The sequence below is a fragment of the Lepidochelys kempii genome, chromosome 7, assembly GCF_965140265.1.
Source record: "Lepidochelys kempii isolate rLepKem1 chromosome 7, rLepKem1.hap2, whole genome shotgun sequence".
In the NCBI taxonomy this organism is placed as follows: domain Eukaryota; kingdom Metazoa; phylum Chordata; order Testudines; family Cheloniidae; genus Lepidochelys; species Lepidochelys kempii.
This window is the reverse complement of record NC_133262.1, coordinates 59,525,431-59,543,069: the sequence shown is the minus strand read 5'-3', so window position 1 is coordinate 59,543,069 and position 17,639 is coordinate 59,525,431. Positions and strand designations below refer to the sequence as shown.

General features: G+C 46.4%; 1 protein-coding gene across 1 annotated transcript in view; it reads left to right on the top strand.

The window, feature by feature from the left end:
- Positions 1-375: 375 nt before the first annotated feature.
- VSTM4 (V-set and transmembrane domain containing 4) overlaps positions 376-17,639 on the top strand; it is a 53,802-nt gene continuing 36,538 nt past the window's right edge. Inside the window, exons 1-2 of the mRNA XM_073354897.1 lie at positions 376-480; positions 5,676-6,074. Coding sequence (XP_073210998.1) covers positions 426-480; positions 5,676-6,074 — 454 coding nt within the window. The 5' untranslated portion in view covers positions 376-425. The remainder of the gene's footprint in view (positions 481-5,675; positions 6,075-17,639) is intronic.

Below are 17,639 nucleotides of genomic sequence, written 5' to 3'. Positions count from 1 at the left end.
AGAGGACACAGGCTACCTTGCATAATGTGAAGGGAGCTCTCCCCAGACCCTTTGCGTCCTGGGAGAGCAGATCCCCAGTTACCCTCCTGGGATGGGTCCCACAGCCACTGCTGGAGATCTCCGCTCTCTTCCCCCACCCCCCACACAGAGCAGGTCCTGGGGGAGGGATCCCACAGACCTCCCCAGGGGGACTGGAGAAACTCCACCGCTCTCCCCTGGCTAGCGGGAGGTGTTGGGAGGGCGGGGGCGAGGAGAGCAAGAGGAAAGAGGCTGGGATCCGGGACGAGGGGGAAGGGGAAGAGTCGGGAAGGAGGAGGGGAGGAGATGGAGGGGAAGGGGAGAAGGAGGGAGGAGAGAGGAAGGGGGAGGAGAGGCGAGATTCAGGCTAGGAGAGGAAACAGAAGGGTCCCTGTGCGCTGTGGGCGATGCGCCTCCTGGCCCTGGCCCTGGCCGCGCTGCTGGCCCAATCGCCCACCCCAGGTAAGGAGCGGTGGGGAGCGGGGGCGGAATCTCTGCCCTCCCCCCTCAAAAAAAACCTGCCTCCCCCCGGCAGCGGACCCCTGTCCCCCGCGCTGGCTCTGGGGAAACCTGCGTCTCAGGTTAAATAACTGGGGGGGGGGGTTTGCGGGGCGCCTGTTCAAGGAGAAGTTACAGCCCCCTTGCGCTTTGCCCCGAGCCCACCCCGCGGACGCACCCAGGGAAAGGGGGGCCGCGCCGCCCCGAGACGCGCACCCGGGGCCGGGCTGACTTCGGCCCGTTGCTTGGCACGGTTTTTGTTCGATCCCCCAAGCCCAGCCCCAGCCCGAGCCCGCTGATCCGACTCCTGCCCCGGGACCCGCTTGTAACCCGAGCGGGGTCCCTGCGCTTTCGCAGTCATTTCTTCAGGCTCTCTCTCGGCTCCGGGCCGCTTCGGCTCCGATCAGTTCAGACCCTGGAAGCTGGTGCAGATACTCGGCCCCAAACTCCAGACAATGCCTCAACTTCGTAAACAAAACCGGGAGGAAAAGGAAAAGACACTGAAAGGGTTAAAAACCCTCCCCACCCCACTCCCCCGAATGTATAGTTTGTGACAATTGTCACTTTCTGTTTAACAGGGCAGGAACAACATACAGCTCACGGTATATTAAAAAAACCACAACAAAATTACTCTCTTTACTAACACCTTGTACAGTACTAAAGCTTCAGGAATTTTAAACCTCTAGTTTACTTTACATTAGGTTTGCTGGTAACTTTTTGCATTTCTCTCAGCTTGGGCAATTGAAACTAGACTTGTCATTTTGACTTCTCTACTCAGTTCCACTAACATAAGCCTTGCTTGCTTCCTGCAGAGGGGGTGGGAGGGCTTAATAAAAGATCATGTTTCCAGGGAATTTAAGAAAAAAACATGAAAACATTTCTTGTGTGACTAGAGGTGAATCTGTAGCAGTGAGAGATTTGGTGGACAATTTTCAAATGCATCTAAGTGATGTAGCAGCCTAAGTCCAATGAGAAAGTCCATAGACTTTCAATGAGACTCAAAGTCCTTTCTGAAAATGGGATTTAGGCACTTTTGTAATTCTTACCGGTGACTTCTATGCTTCCCAGATATGGGGTTCACCTGGGCACTGCTGATTAACAAGAATTAATATTCTGATGCGCACACCACTCCAAACCTGAACTTCACAGTGTGGGGATATTGCAAGGAGGGATTTTTGTTTGTCTGGCTTTGAGTTCTGGATCTGCATCTGCCTGTCAAAGTTTTGAAGGATGAATGGAGGTTCAGGCCAAATTCTGGAGCTAGGCTGAGAAGTTTTCTTTGAGAGAGGGGCCTCCTAACTGTTGAAAATTAAAAAAATCTCAGTCCAACTGAAAACATCTGGTTGCTTGTTGTGATCTTTCTTGCCACATACTAATTATTTTTATTAAATATTTTATTATTGTTGCTCAGGGGTGTGAAAAAAACTCCCCCGGGTGACATACATTTGCTGGCCCAAGCACTCGTGTGCACAGTGTTATGTCAGTGGGAGAGCTCTCTACCGTCGGCATAACGCAGCTACACAAACACTTTGACAGTGGCACAACTACATCGGTACACCTGTGCTGCTGTAAGCTTGTAAGTGTAGACCTGGCCTTAGCAGCAGGGGGAAATCTTTGCCAGATGTCCCTAGTGTAGATAGTCTTGCAACTAATCCACTATCCCAGGCTGCCTCCCAGCGAGCCAGGGAAAAAGGCGTTTAGGATAGCCAAAGGAGACAAATGAGACTAAAGCATTGACAATTACAGCAGCCAGTTGTAAATAAAGCTAGACCAGACAAAGGCCCTTGACAATTAGGAATGTTGCAATTCAGACAATGCAGACTGGAAATAAGGCGTACATTTTTAACAGTGAGTAACTAACATTTGGAACAACTTACCAAAGGTCGCAGTAGATTCTCCATCGCTGACATTTATTAAATCAAGATTGGATGTGTTTCTAAAAACTCTGCTCTAGGAGTTATTGTGGAGCAGTTCTCTGGCCTGTGTTATACAGGAGGTCAGACTAGATGATCACAGTGGTCCCTTTTGGCCTTGGAATCTATGAATGTATGAAATGAGTCCTGAATATTTGACTCTTTTGTTTGTTTGTTTTACTTCTTCCATGTACTATAAGTTCCCTTCTCAGGCAGTGGAACAGCAAGACTAAACTCTTGTGGTGAGCTCTGTCTGTGCTGCAGCGTCATCCATGCCACATAGTTTTCATTCCCTGCCTTCCCGAATTGCTCCCCATTTGAAGCAGCAATTGTGTAAAGTCTGCACACTCAGCACTGTGTGCATGCGAAGGTCTGCTGCTCTCTAATTGATGGAAGATTCTCCTCTATTGGAAAGGAACCTGTTACAGCTTGGGGGCTGAGCCAAACCCACCGAAGTCAGTGGGAGGCCTTCCACTGTCTTCAATGTGCTTTGGGTCAGAGTTTTCATTACTGAATGTGTCTACAATATCCTCAGTTTCCCCAAATCTCCTACTGTTACAACTATCATGCTGGCTCCACTGGTGCCCCACTGGCTCCATCAGTCACTATGTTTGCTTGTTTTAAATACAGCATTACCTAACTCTGCTTGCCGCAGGATTAGCTGACACGGTGATTAAAATGCTAGTGGCTTCAAATACATAAAGCTCTCCCTAGTGCTACCCCTGCGGAGCAGCTCTGGTGATAGCAACAGCAGGAAGTTTAAGAAAAAAGAGTCTGCTGTTGAGTGTTTGGACCAAATCCTACATGCCTTACCCATGCAATTGGTGCTCTAGAGTCTATGGGCTTTCTTGCTTGGGAGAGGAGAGCTGAATTTGATCATTTCTTTGGAACAACCCCAAAACCTATCAAAAAGCCAAAAATTTGGACTCATGGACATAAAAAAAGAAAAGAAAACTTTTATACTGGGGCCAATAATCAGGTAGAAGTGATCAGAGAAATTGGAGAAGCAGTTTGAATTGCTTATGCTGGTCTCTGCCACCAGCAGTATCTGAACTCCTCTTTTATGTACTCTGTTGTGTATTTTTTGGCATTGTGTGCTGTCTAGTTTTAAATTACTCAAACAACAGTCTCTTACTCTGGGAAACTAGGCCACAATTAGAGCTGGTCAGCATTTTTTTAACAAAAAGTTTACATATCAAAAAAGGACATCATAAAAATGGTTTGTCCGGAAAAATGTCAGGACCTTTGAATAATTTCCAATAACGTTTTATAGTGCATTCAACTGACGAAAAAACATGGTTTTGGTCAACCAAAAAATTCAAATATTTAATAACGTTTGATAAATAGGTCATGAAAATGTAGAAAAAGCCCTGATATTTTGAATGAAACTAAATTTCTCATTTTTGATCAGCGTTATCCACAACCTTAAAGATCTCATTGAGGGTGTAAGCTTTTTGAGATAGCAAGCCTATTTCCATATCTCACGGTAAAGCACCTAGTTAGTGCTCTGCTAGTGTTAGACAAATAAGTAATAAACCATCATCACCACACTGCAGGCAGGCTTTTCCTGCTATTCAGCCTAAATTTCCTTTTCTTTATTGCAAGCTGCTATTTCTACTCATACCCCGGCACAATCCAAAATAACCTCTCTCCTTGGGATTTACAATTTTCTGTGCTTATGGACAGTTATCATGATCCCTCAATTAATATAGCTGATCCAGACTATGCCTAGCTGGGTCATACATCTTCTTACAAATCAATTCAAATAAGAACCATTCAGTATTATGGGATAATAAGGATGATATTTTTATTTTCCTCTCATTTTCTTTTTTTAAATGGCCCTTATTTTCTAAAACAACCAACCAAACACAAAAAAGGAGAATGGTCTATAAAAAAGGCCCAAAACAGTACAGGAATCCATGGTTTTACTGTAGTGTTTGGAGCCGTTACTGTAATAGCAGAACCTAGCTTTTCTCAGCTGTAGATCTCAAAGCACTTTACAAAGGAGGTCAGTATCAATACCCCCATTTTACAGATGGGGAAACTGAGGCAGAAAGGGGACATGCTTTGCCCAAGGTCAGCCAGCAGCCGGAACCACCAACAGAATGCACATCACCTGAGTCCTAATTCAGTGCTTGATTCACTAAGCCACCCTACTTTTTGAATAAAGGGTCTACATTTAAGTATCTGTGATATGTAATGCTTTATTTGAAGTCATAGCCTACTAAAATAAAATATATAACCACAGCACAACACTCAGTTTCACAGCTTAGAACTAGCACCTCTACTTCCAATACTCCTGCAACAGTAGATGGAAATACTTGACTTGCTTATTCTGAAGATAAGTATATGTTTGTGTTTCAGGAGTTGATGTCAAACAAAATCCTCTACCAAACGCTCATCCTCTCTTGGTTATCCTGTTCCTTGCTGATGTGCTGAAAAAGTAACTGGAAGGGAGAGAGCCATTCTGCCCTTGGTTGCGTATATGCCATTATTGTTTGTACAAATGAGGCAGAGAGGCCAGAATAATACTTCACATTTTCAAAGTGCATTTCATCCTGAAGGACCCCAAAGTACTTTGCAAAGGGGACTGCAAGGACCATTTGTCTGCTGCTGAAATACAGCTACAACTAGGGTAGAGGGCAGCACACTATTCGATAACACATTGGAGACAATCTGTGGAACTCATTGCCACAAGACAAGGTTGAGGTCAAGAGTTTTGTAGACTTCAAAAGTAGATCATAGATAATGAGAACATCTATAGTTATATTAGAAAGGAAGAAATAGGAATATAATCTTTCGTGCTCCAAGGTATAAGTCAAGCACTATCTGTCTGACAAGGTCAGGAAGCAATTGCCTGTATGTGTAGATATGCCATAACTATCTATTACGGGATTTCTTCCACCTATCTCTGATGCAGTTGGTACTGGCCACTGCTGGAGGCACAATAGCGAATTAGACATAGCACTAGTCTGATCCCAGCCTGGCAATTCCTACATGGGGAAAGTTTAGGCAAGAACACTAGGGCAAATGCCTTGAAATAAATGTCATGGGATCTTTAATATCCATGGAGAGCACCCAAGATTTCAGGGTTTAAAAGCTCATCAGAAAGTCTTTATAAACTCACCTGCACAGACCTCAATTTATCTGCCTCAGAGTTACCTGCCAATCTAACTGTTCGCTGATTCAGGTGCTTTTGTGCTGCCATGCACGGAAGAGTCTCACGATCCATTCTCTCCTTTGCAGATATTTGCGAGGCTCTGAATGTGACAGTCTCTCCAGGACCGACAGTGCAATACGCCGAGGGAGACAATGCTACTCTTTATTGTCACGTTTCACAGAAGAGACGGACAGACAACTTACTTGCTGTCCGATGGGTTTTTGCCCTCTCACCCACACAGGAGTATCTGATGATCAAAATGACTAAATTTGGGATTGTCCAGTACTATGGAAATTACACCCACCGCTTCCACAAGCAAAGACTTCGCCTTCTCAAAGAGAGACACGGAGCAACGTACAAATTCCTAATTCTGAATCTCCAGCCAACGGATCAAGGCCATTATATATGCAAAGTCCAGGAAATTGGCAAGCACAGGAATAAGTGGACTGCATGGTCAAATGGCACAGCAGCTACTGAAGTTAAAGGTGAGGATGCATCTGATGCTACTGAGTCTGATCCTAACCTTTTTCTTGCTCATTATCGTTAATTGTTGGTTTTCTCCCCATGTCAAATTAATCCAGAAGCAGGGCCAGCTCTAGGATTTTTGCCGTCCCAAGCAAAAAATTTTTTGGCCGCCCCCGCTTTTTTGTGTGCCCCTGCCCCCGCACCAGCTCCGGCCTTTCCCAACCCCTTCCCCAAATCCGGAGTGCCGTCCCTAGAAATGTGCAGCTCCAAGCACCTGCTTGTTTTGCTGGTGCCTAGAGCCGGCCCTGTCCAGAAGATGCTTGAATTTAGGGGTTTTTCCCCCAAAATCATTTAGAAATAAATACTTAGCTTCATAAATAATAATTACCTCACAACTGAAAAATTAAAGGCAGGAAATCCACCGCCGTAGATTTCTAGGTCATTACCGTAGCTGTTCAGCCAAAATGATGATAGTTAACAATACTTTGCACTCATTCAAGCATAGGTCTCAGAGAACTTGAAAAAGGGACTGAACAATATTATCCCCATTTTAAACCTGGGGAAACTGAGGCACAGAAAGAGTAAAGGTCATACAATGAGTCAGTGTCTGCGCTGGGAATAGAATCTGGCTTTCCTGTGTCCCAGTTCTCCATTCTGCCTGTAGAAACCTCCAGAGAATAGATGTTCCTTATGAGATTGCTTTCATTTCTAGTCCCAGCTGGAAGTAGCTCAGGAGCAGTCTCTCTAATGCAGTTTCTGGATGTTCAGCTCTAGTCTTGTCCTGAAAGTGGAAAAGCACTGATTGGAATGTTCCAGAATTGCATAGAAAGGTTGGGTTGAAATCCAGCGTAAATATGACCTGAGGTGGGCCTTCCAAATCCAGATCCCACACTTACAGCTGCCCCCTCTTAATAGTGGGCCATATCAAAGCCCCTGGTACAAACATACGCAGACTTTGAGAGAGGGTTGTGTTCTGGATCTGGATTTCATAGATTGGGCTCATGTCAGAAGGCAGCTATGCTCAACATTGCAGTGTCAATGCTGGCTGGGAAATGCTCCTCTGCATCTGATAGATGGTCTCCTCATAGATGTGGGTGTGTGGTAAAAGGAAGTGTTGACTAAGTTCATTGGGGCCTGATCCAAAGACTACTGAAGTCAGTGGGAATCAGGCCCTAAGTTACTGGAACTGGAGGGTGTGAATGTCTGCACGACCTACGGGGGAATCACCAACCCAGCACAGAAAAACCTGTCGGATGAAAACTCTGGGGTTCACCTCATGAAATTTCCTCCAGCCCTGTTGGCACTTGATTTGTTGGGTGGGTTTTTTTAAATTAAGAAGCAGCAGTAAATATTTAGGAAAACGTATTCCTAATGAACTAGTATGTGTTTCTGGGGTGAGGGAGGGCATGCACTTGATTCTCCTCTTACTTATACTAGTTTTAGACTGATGGAGCTCCACTGACTTCAGCAGAGTTCCTCCTGATTTACAACTGCTGGGAGATCAGAATCAGGCCCAAAGGTCTCATTTCGTTAATATCTTGTGCCAGAGAAACCTAAACCATGTTTCCCATGGTGCTAGCTTCATAGTTTTAATTAAGCTTCCTATAGTATCTTTGTACTAACACACAGAGGGAGACAAACAGTGCAACAGACGATCTCTATTGATAGCTCATAGACATCACAAGTTTTTGCTTTGCTATCTCACAGATAAAAGACAGAATATGAAAAATATATGATCAGAAATAAATAGCAGCTGCATTTTACCCACTAATGTTTATATGTGCCTTGATTAAAATCAGAGGATTAAAGTAAGGTAATTAGCTGAAGTTATTAGTAGCTGTGGAAGCTTTTCCAAAGATCTAGAGTTGAAGTTCAGTTTGGCTCAGTACCAAATTGTATGAATGTGAATTTTTTCAAAAGTCATAATCTAAAACATCTGATCCTGTTGGGTCTGCAAAATTTGGCAAGATTTCTGCAAGATTTTGTATGCTTCCTGTATGCAGCCAGCCAGCCATAATGTGAGAAGAGTGACCTGATCTGAAATCTCAGATCCAAGCAACCCTCACTTATTTGGGGGAATGTACAGATCCAAATCTGGATCTGTTCTTTTCCTCTGGCCCCTAGCTAACTACCCCAGATCTTAATTCCCCCAGTTTTTGGAGCAGTTCAATGCTAGATTTGCATTTCCCTTTCAATGGTGTCAAAATATCTCTACTATTTTGGCATGTCTGCTTCAGGTCCTGGTCAAAATGTGAAAGGAAGCACAGAGAATGCAAATAGGTAAGGTACCAGGGCGCTGGGAAGAGAAGGGAGGAGAGGATTGTCACACTTCCCCAGACCACAGAGAAAGCTCGTGTTTAGTTTGAGTTTTGGCCAAGGGTGTTTGTCTTAGTTTATCCAAGTGGTGTGTTTGTCCTCAAAGCAGGGCTCCACACATCAGCATATCAACAGTGGAGTTCTGACCTTCCAGCTGCAATTGGATTTCCTATAGAACCTGACATGGGCCTGATCCAACACCCTGTGAAGTCCATGGACAGACTCCCACCAATGTCAATGAGCATTGGGTCGTGCCCACCGACCCTCGTATTAAAATAAAAAGCTCACAGTGAATGTGTGAGAAGCCAAAGGAGGGCAGCAAAGGTGTTAAATGGTGACTTGTGAAAATAACTGAGTTTTCACAGCCAGGAAAACCGATTGTAATCCACTGTTTAGGCTGTGCTACATAGCCCCCTCCAGTGACTGGGGCAGAGGACAGAAGTCATACAACAGCTACTGACTGGAGTCAGTCCTTTAGTTGAGTGATTGAGGATCTTGATTTTAGGGTCTGGAGTTCAAATCCCTGTGACAACCCCTAATGGTAGCCATTACAAAATGATTGGTAAAAATGATTGGTAAAAATGACCTTAAAAATCCACCTGTCCTGAAGGGGGAATTTTATTGGGAAACATGACGTTCATGCACAAAAAAAGGACACTCACCCACTACAGAGCAAGTGGAATCTTAAGATTCAAAATCTGTAAGAGGAATTCAACATAAATCATAAATCCGGACCCAGAAATCATGAGATTTTAAAACAATCACAATTTTTTTTAAAAAAAAAATGCATTTTAGGTTCTTTATGTGCCTGCTGGTTTTTGAGTCACATTTTCCAGCTTTTCTCTGGAGGGCTAGAAATTCTCACAGCAAAAAAGAAAGCTGAGATTATCCTACAATCACAAGCCCCAAGGAGCTGGGGTTTTGAGGGAAAAAGCCACCAAATATTGCAAGAATTGCAATCAAAGTCATAAGAGTTAGCACCCCCAGATGTTCCAAACCTAATCTTGGGGCCAAGTTTCAAAAGTGACCCCCCACTTTTTTTTGCACCGGGCTGAAGCAAATTGCTGGATCTGAGCATCTCTGGAACATGGTGATCTACCCACTCAGGGTATTAGTCTTTGTAGCTCTGACTATGTCAGGTGACTGTGGCCAGTCACAGTCTTTTTTATGACTCAACTGTGTGCAATGCAACTTGACTGCATGTCTCATAACCTTAGCCCTGCTGAGCTGTCACATGTCCAGCCCAGCACCAGTCAGGGTTCCTACTAGGCTTTTGGCCAGCCACGGTGATGACATGCCAACTCTCCTCCTCCCTTCCCACTGCTCCTCCCAGCCCCCATGAAAGAGCCAGCCACTGCTAAAAAGAAAGTGAGGAGGAGAGGTGGGCAGCTGCCTCAGCCTCCCAACTGTGGGCAACTAGGAAGCAGGCTGTGGGCAGTAGATGTGAAGAACTGGTGGCTCCAAGGCTGTGCTGGGCCATGGGCGCTAGGGCTGTGTCTAGTCATTAAGGCTATAGGGATGTGTAAGCAGGGCGTGGGGCACTGGAGCTGTGCAGGACATCAAGGCATTGGGCAGGATTGAGGTGGGCTCCTGGGCTGTGCACATCTCGTAGGAATGCTGGGTGAATATGGGAACTAGCCCTGACTTCCCCTTGGCCCCTGTATCAGCTGCCCCAACATCTCCAATCCCCAAGCACTGAAGTCCTCAAGGACAATGACTCCCAACCTCTCATTCCCCTTGTTCCTTTCTGCATGAGGTCCCATTCCCCACTTCCTGCTGCTCCCCTTCAGATTCACACAGTTCCCACTGGCCCTCCCATGCCACCCCCTCGACCCAGCCACCCTGCTCTACCAACTGCCCCAAAACCATCAGCTCTGGCTACCCTCATGCCCCATCCAACCCCGTGCTTCCTCCAGCTCCCAGGCTCTGCCTCTTCCTCTCCAATCCAGCCACAACGCGGTGTCACCCAGAGAGCTGCCCCAAAATCCCTGCTCGTTTCCTTCTCCACTTCTCATTCGCCAGCCCGAGGTTTCCAGCAGAGCCGGAGAATGTGTATATTAAAATAAACAGATTGCGGGGGCCTCGGCTACCTGCACTTGACAGTCCCTTTAATAAGTCAGAGTGGGCACAGGCTCAATGAGAGTTGCCGTCCATACAGGGAAAGGGGGAGAGCCGGGGCTCACTGCTGTGTAGGGGTCTGGGAAAGGAAGGGGAGTGTTGGCAAAAGCCTTGCTCTGAATTCCGTGCCGGGAGGGGCGCATTGCCAAGCAACCAGCACTCAGCAGCAAGCTGGAGAGAGGCCTCCACGGTTGCTTGGCCAAACTGCGTCTACTAGGGATTTTTTTAAAAAACTGAACAAAGAGTTTTGCTCCTTGCGTGTGTGTTAATTAAACTCTGGGCTGGTGAAAGGAGCCACCCGCGGAGATTGGAGGCCTCTGTAAATCCTGTGCAGGAAGCTCCATTACTGATGTCCTGCTCTCTCAGCAGACTACTTAGCCTGGCAAAGCCCATGGCCAGCTCCCCCGCACCCTAGGGTTGCCACCCGTTTGGGTTTTACTCAGACAGGATGGTTTTTGGCTTCTGTGTCCAGGGGCTATTTTGGGTTGCCAGGTGCCTGGTTTTCACATCAGCCCCTGCTCAACTGGGGCCACCTCCTACCTGCAGGCAAGCTCCTTGTCAGGCTGCAGCAGCTCCTGTCCCAGTCCTGGAGCAGAGGGAACCCAGCTGGGGGAGAAGGAGGGAGGTGGAGGTGATTCAGCGAGCAATGCAGAGAGAGGAACAAGTGATGGGGCGGGGCCTTGGGAGAAGAGGCGGAGCAGGGGGTGGGGCCTGGGGATCCAGTTGCCAGCAATGAGAAAGGTGGCAACTCTTCCACATACTTGAGGGACAAGGGATGTAAAGGAGAATCTCAGCTTCCATTTCATAGATTGCAAGGCCAGAAAAGACTTATGAACATCTAGTGTGACCTCCTGTATAGCACAGGCAAGAGAGCTTCCCCCAAAAAGTCTTACAGCAGATCTTTTAGAAAAATATCCAGTTTTGATTTAAAAATGATCAGTGATGGAGAATCCATCACGACTCTTGGTAAGTTGTGCCTATGCTTAATTATCCTCACTGTCAAGAATTCACACCTCATTTCCAGCCTGAATTTGTCTAGCTTCAGCTTCCAGCCATTGGATTGTGTCATACCTTTCGCTGCTAGATGGAAAAGCTCACTATCAAATATTTGTTCGCTGTGTAGGTACTTCTAGACTATAATCAAATCACCCCTTAACCTTTTCTTTGTTAAGATTGAGCTTCTTGAGTTTATCTATTTATCACTATTAGGTAGGTTTTCTAAGCCTTTAATCATTCTTGTGGCTCTTCTCTGAGCTCTCTCCAAGTTATCAGCACCAGTATCCCAGCAGTGGTCACACCAGTGCCAAATACAGAGATAAAATAACCTTTCTGCTTCTACTCAAGATTCCCCTATTTATGCATCCCAGGATCACATTAGCCTTTTTGGCCCCAGCATGGCACTGGGAGCTCATGCTCAGCAGAATCACTTTCTAGCCCCTTCCCTTGCAAAGAGCCTGGACAACGTATCCAATGCTGCAAGCTTGCTGCCCGTCCCTGGTTCTTCCCAATGATGCCAGGTTAGTCACAGCCCAGCCCAGAGAGGTTGCGAGGAGCTATGGGGCCAGTAAAACCATGGCCTTTGTTCTGGGGGCTGTTGGGAAGATGCTGGCTCAGTTGTCATCTGTAGCGAGCAGCCCCCACCAGGCTATTGCTGAGGGCACTGGGCTACTGGAAACCCCCTAGCAGCTGCGGTCTGAGTCTTAGCCCACTCCTCTGCCAAGGCATCCCCTGCAGGTGCAGCATCAGGGGCTGACTGAATGCAGAGCTGATCCCAGCCCATAATAAATATTTTCTATTACTTGCTTCTTCCTGTCCATTTCAGCTAGCCCAGCTGGGGTAATGCGTTGTGGGCATCTCTGCTGGTGGGTCGTGAGGCGGGATGGGAAGGAGAGATAAGTGCTTTAGCAGATCAGTTCAGGGATGTATGTGCTATCACAGTTCAGGGAAACTGCGCCTGTGTTCCCCCTTTATGGTCCAGCAAGGCCACAATAGGCTCCCAATCCCTCATCATCACCTATTTTAGTCAGAGACCCATGTCTCTCTCTCCCTTCTGACCGGGGTTTTTCCAGACTGCATAGTTCCCTTTCTTATACAGTGATATTCCTAGCAAGCCAGACTGCTTAAGTAGGCCTGCTTGGCTTCTCTCTGGAGATGGTTAACTATGTAAGTGCCCACAGTTATAACTGTTACCACACAGTTCTTTCTAAGCAAGCACATTTATTCTTAAGGTGAAAGCATGACAGAGAAAACAATACAGAACCTATATCCAACACCCCAACCCCAGCCTCAGGTGCCGGCAGGTGCCAGTCCTTCCAGCCCTTCCCTAAGGATTGGGGCTCCCCTTGGACAGATAGGCCTCGCTGCTTGCTGGATCAGAAGGAAGATTCTGAGTCAGTTTAAACTGGGGCGGTTTAACCAAAAGACTTTTCTTGATCTACCGGTCTCTGATTTATCCAATTTGAACTGGTGTATGCGAGCTTCTCCAGGAGGTGGTACCTTGAGGTGCTACAACCTAGGAGAATTTGTCTAATTACCCCTCACTGTTCTTAGTTCCTAGAGGGCTGAGGTCACCTTCCTCGCCTGGAATTATAGACAGTCCCTGACTCATGATGATAACTAAACACAATACAGTAAGAGCCCCTAAAGACATGGCAGGAAATTGTCATGTGTCACATGCCCGTTCCATGAGTATGGGGCTTTGTGGAAGTGGGGATGAGCATGGCCATAGGAGAAGAGGACAAACTGGTAGGGTAGGTGGGGTGGAAGGAATGGGCGTGGGGATGCAAAAAAGGCAAATAAATAGAATTGCGAAGGGTTAGTTACATTTGGGGTGCATGCTAAATGATCTCCTGCAAACCTTCCAGCCCTGTTCAGAGCTGCGTGCTCATACAGTCATTTACAAGTGAAGCATGGCTTAAAATTGGCCATAGCATCTCTGGCATGAATCTGGAAAACTTCAGGGATCTGCAAAGTATTATGAGGAATGCATCCAAATAATGGAGAACAAGATCTGCAGGACTATAAGGCTAACAGCAAGTGAAATACATGGTCATTTTTGTTCCTTATTCAACCAGGTCAGATTGTCAGGCCCTTTCTGCTTATGCAACATTTCTCCGCACAGTTCACATAAGCCACTTAAATATAGCCTGGTCATTAAAGAGATGTTCGTCTGTGTATTTCACATATTGAACAATGGAATTTCCTGAATGCCTGCAAAACAGGCACACATGGATTCATGTGGAACACATGGATAGGGAATGAGAACATGTTCCAGGTAATTGGCAGCAGAACAAAGGACACTATAAAATATGGGCAGGCACCCTTGCAGACTGCTGCTCTGTATCTCTAATAGCCTCACAGACTCATGATACCTGCACTATACAAAGCTCTGAAAAGTCCTAAGTGACAGCTGTCAAGTTGCTGTTAACAGCTGAAGTCTGAGGTTCAGATAAGTTTAATTCTTCCAGGAAAGAAGAAGGGCAAATCTTGAATCTAGCCAGAAGGTCAAATCCTGCTCTCCATATTTACAAATACCGTTAAAAGCAATGACAGGGAATCAAAGTATTGGTGGTACTCTGCCACATCCCACCTGTACCCCCAGCTCTGACCACCTGAGAGATGCCACTGTCTTCTCCTTTTCAGCCTCTCCTCAAGATACACTTCTGTGGTGCATGCAAGAAGCCACCCTACGAATAATTGTTTAGGCTAAGGAACAGTCAAGGATAGTTGACTATTTATCCTTTTGGGGGAGGGGGATTTTTAAGTGAGCCCAAACCCCAAGTGATTTAGGCACTTTTGAATATTCCACCCCTGGCTTGTCAACTCATTGGGGCAAGGACTGTGTCTTTATGTGTTGACAGTATATGGTTGCTAACAATTGCAAATAACTGTAGTAACGCCATATCTCAGGGTAGGTTGTGCCTCTCTTCAGCATATGACCCACTCTCTCCATCCAATTCCACTTAGTGTTGCAAACTATTTTCCAAATCAGGGTATACCATTGGTTTAGATAGTGACATTAAAATACGCTCCAGTCATTTCTTATACAGCATGATATCCACATCAGGATACTGCTTCCCCTCTACACACAGTAGCAGAGGGGAAGACTGGGCTTGAGTCATTAGCACACAGGTGGGTTTGATGCCATTCCTTGAAAGTGCCACAGTTAAGACATAATTTCCTCACAAGAAAGCCAGGTTTGAGCCTTCCTATGATACTGTCTTCTTGGAGAGAATCTCCACCTCTTAGCAGTTTTATCAAAGTATTGTTTAATCTTAACGCTAGGAACAAAGCAGAACCTGAGAGAAGAGGTTACGAAAACAATACAGGATCCACACATGGCTCATATACATAGAGTCCTAGGTGAGCCTACCTTACTCCACACACCCCAATCTCTGGGGTCTAGGTTCACCTTAGCTCAGCCTTGAAGGATTTTTTCTAGAAAGAGTCTTTGAGCTCTCTTCCTGGGCTCTCTCTCTCCCTTACTAATACAAAACCAGTTTGGTGAGCTCTGCAGAGGGTTGGAGCCAGAGCATCAAAGTGAATGACTTCTGATTGGTCCTTGAAGTGTGTATCAGGATACACACAGGCTCAGCTCCTTCTGGCATAGGTGCTGGGGATGCTGCCACACCTCCTGGCTTGAAGTAGTTTCCATCATATACAGGGTTGATACTTTGGTTCAATGGCTCTCAGCACCCGCATCAGTTTCAGCATCAGTGTGCTTCTGGGTGTGTTTTCTGCCAAACCTGCTTGTGAATTAACTCAATATATGCATGCAATAAACACAACCCAGTCAAGATACAATATTCATAAATTATTACAGGTAGCTCCAAATCTGCCACAATGATAGTTGCTATGGTAGCACCGAGAGGCCTGAGCTGAGATCAGGGCCCATTGGGCAAGGCATGGACATTGTACACAGTCCTTGCTCCAAAGAGCCTACAATCTAAACAGGAAAAATAAAGCATGAAAGAAGAAATAGGCGAAGAGAGGTGACATAACTTGCCCAAGGTCACATTGCAGAGCTAGCCCGAGAACCATGGTCTCGGGGGAGGGATAGCTCAGTAGTTTGAGCCCAGGGTTATGAATTCAATCCTTGAAGGGGTCACTGGGGTGGGGTGGGGGGGGATTGGTCCTGCTTTGAGCAGGGGGTTGAACTAGATGACTTCCTGAGGTCCCTTTCAACCCTGATATTCTATTATTCTTACCCCTATGCCAGTTCCCTGCCCGCTGGGTCATGCTGACATACTCCCAAAGTACTCTTTGAAATATAGTCTTTCAAGCAGTTTGGCTGTTGGCTGATGAACAGAGCATTAAGTGGCAAGCCATTAGAAAGTCATTCTCTGGAGAGCTAGGTCTGGGAGCCACCTAGCTGGAAAATGATATTCTATCATCAAATTGCAGTTTTGTTGGATTTTGTTTACTGGCAATCCGTGAGTAGGCTCAGCTGGGATAATCTCTCACATGAGGTTAGCCAGAATTGTGGCATGACTACACATCTGTTTGGGGAGCATGGTGAGGTGCTGTCAGTCACAGCCTGGGGGTTCTAGTCCCGCCTGTGTGGCAGATGTATTCTGTGCCTTTGAACATGTCTCTTAGCCCCTCATGGCTGCAGTTCACTTCTCTGTACAATGGAGAATGTAGTTCTCTGTGAAGAGCTGTAGGTGTCTTCTCTCATTATTTTCAAATCAGCTTCTTGCCCCTCAGGCAAGTCTGAAGTTCTTCAGTCATCCTGTGTCACAGTTCTCCCATCTTTAAAATTGACGTGGTAGTAGCACTCACTTGTGTAAGCGTGAGCTGTACTATTGTACAGATGGGAAGGCCAGCTCCTCAGCTGGAGCAGCTCCACTGAACTCATTGATGCTCTGGCCATTTACACCATCTGAGAAGCTCTAGACCAATGTAACTAAGTACACAGAGCTGAACCAGTATTTCAGAGCCACTGAGGTCTGGTTGATAAGGACCTCTCCCCAGCTCTGCTACACGCTGCCTGGCAAGTCACAATGTTTCGCTGTGCTTCAGTTACCATTTCTGCAGAGCAGAGAGGTTGGCCTGGCTCCGCTGGGAGCGGTATGGAAGGGTTTGCACATGGAGAAAACGGAAACCTGTAATTGAAATAAACCATAGGGGGCTTCTAACACTCAGCCCAGAGTTCATTGTGATGGACTGAATGGGTGCTTGTCACAGGGTGGCTGGTTCATTAAGGGAGATGGGCCTCAGTCTGCTTGCGACAGGCTTAACTCACCTCCTCAGGTGGGGAGAATGAAGGTCAGGTGACCAAATCAGGTTTCTTGTGAAGGAGAGGCCTGAGGCGCTGCTAACACTCCAGCATAGAGTGCCAGACATGACAGACTCCTGGGAGGCTGTAGCTGGCTGAGGAAGCAGCTGCAGGCAGTAAAGGGACAGTGTGAACGATAACCCAATACTGGAAAGGTGGGCTGGGGACTCCTGATGCAAGGTCAGGAAACTGTTTGAACTCTGGAACCAATGGCCAGCTGGGGCTGTGGGGTATTGTGTGTATAGACTGAATAGGATGGATCCCCTCAGAAGAGTTCTATTTTAAAAGGATATGGACTGGGTGGGTTAGTGGGGAGCCTTGTGAGAGAGGGAAACTGAGGCAGAATGCTGCAAAGCCACCCCAGGCTGTGTGCGCGCGCGCGCGCTGAGGTGGCAGCTATCCTGGCACAATGTTTTTGTAGGAGTGTCCTATTCACCAGGACTGGCGTGTCCCTGAAATATTTGGGAGAGTCCTAGCTGTTCAAGGGACTATGGAGTTAGCTGTGGAGGGAGGCTAAGCCTGCAGTGACTCCTTTAGCTTTGAATGTGGCTAGAACAATTGTCACATTATTATACACTATCATGTTGAAAAGGCTCCTAACTTGGTCAACCCAAGTCAGTTTTCTCAGGAACTCTTCAAAGCACGTCTCCTCGGGGAGGCTATTTTACTCCTGGCATTTTAGCACGAGACCTGTTATTTTTTTTTAAAAGAGACTTTTGTTGCTGGAGATGTAAGTGGGAAATTAATTATGTTTTTCTCTTCTCCTTGTTGGCCTACAAACTTTTCCAGAATAGTTCACTTTGGGACAGAGATGAGGTTTGGAAAAGTACCTCCCCTAAGACAGAACTTTTGGAGAGTTCTGACCAAAGCAAGG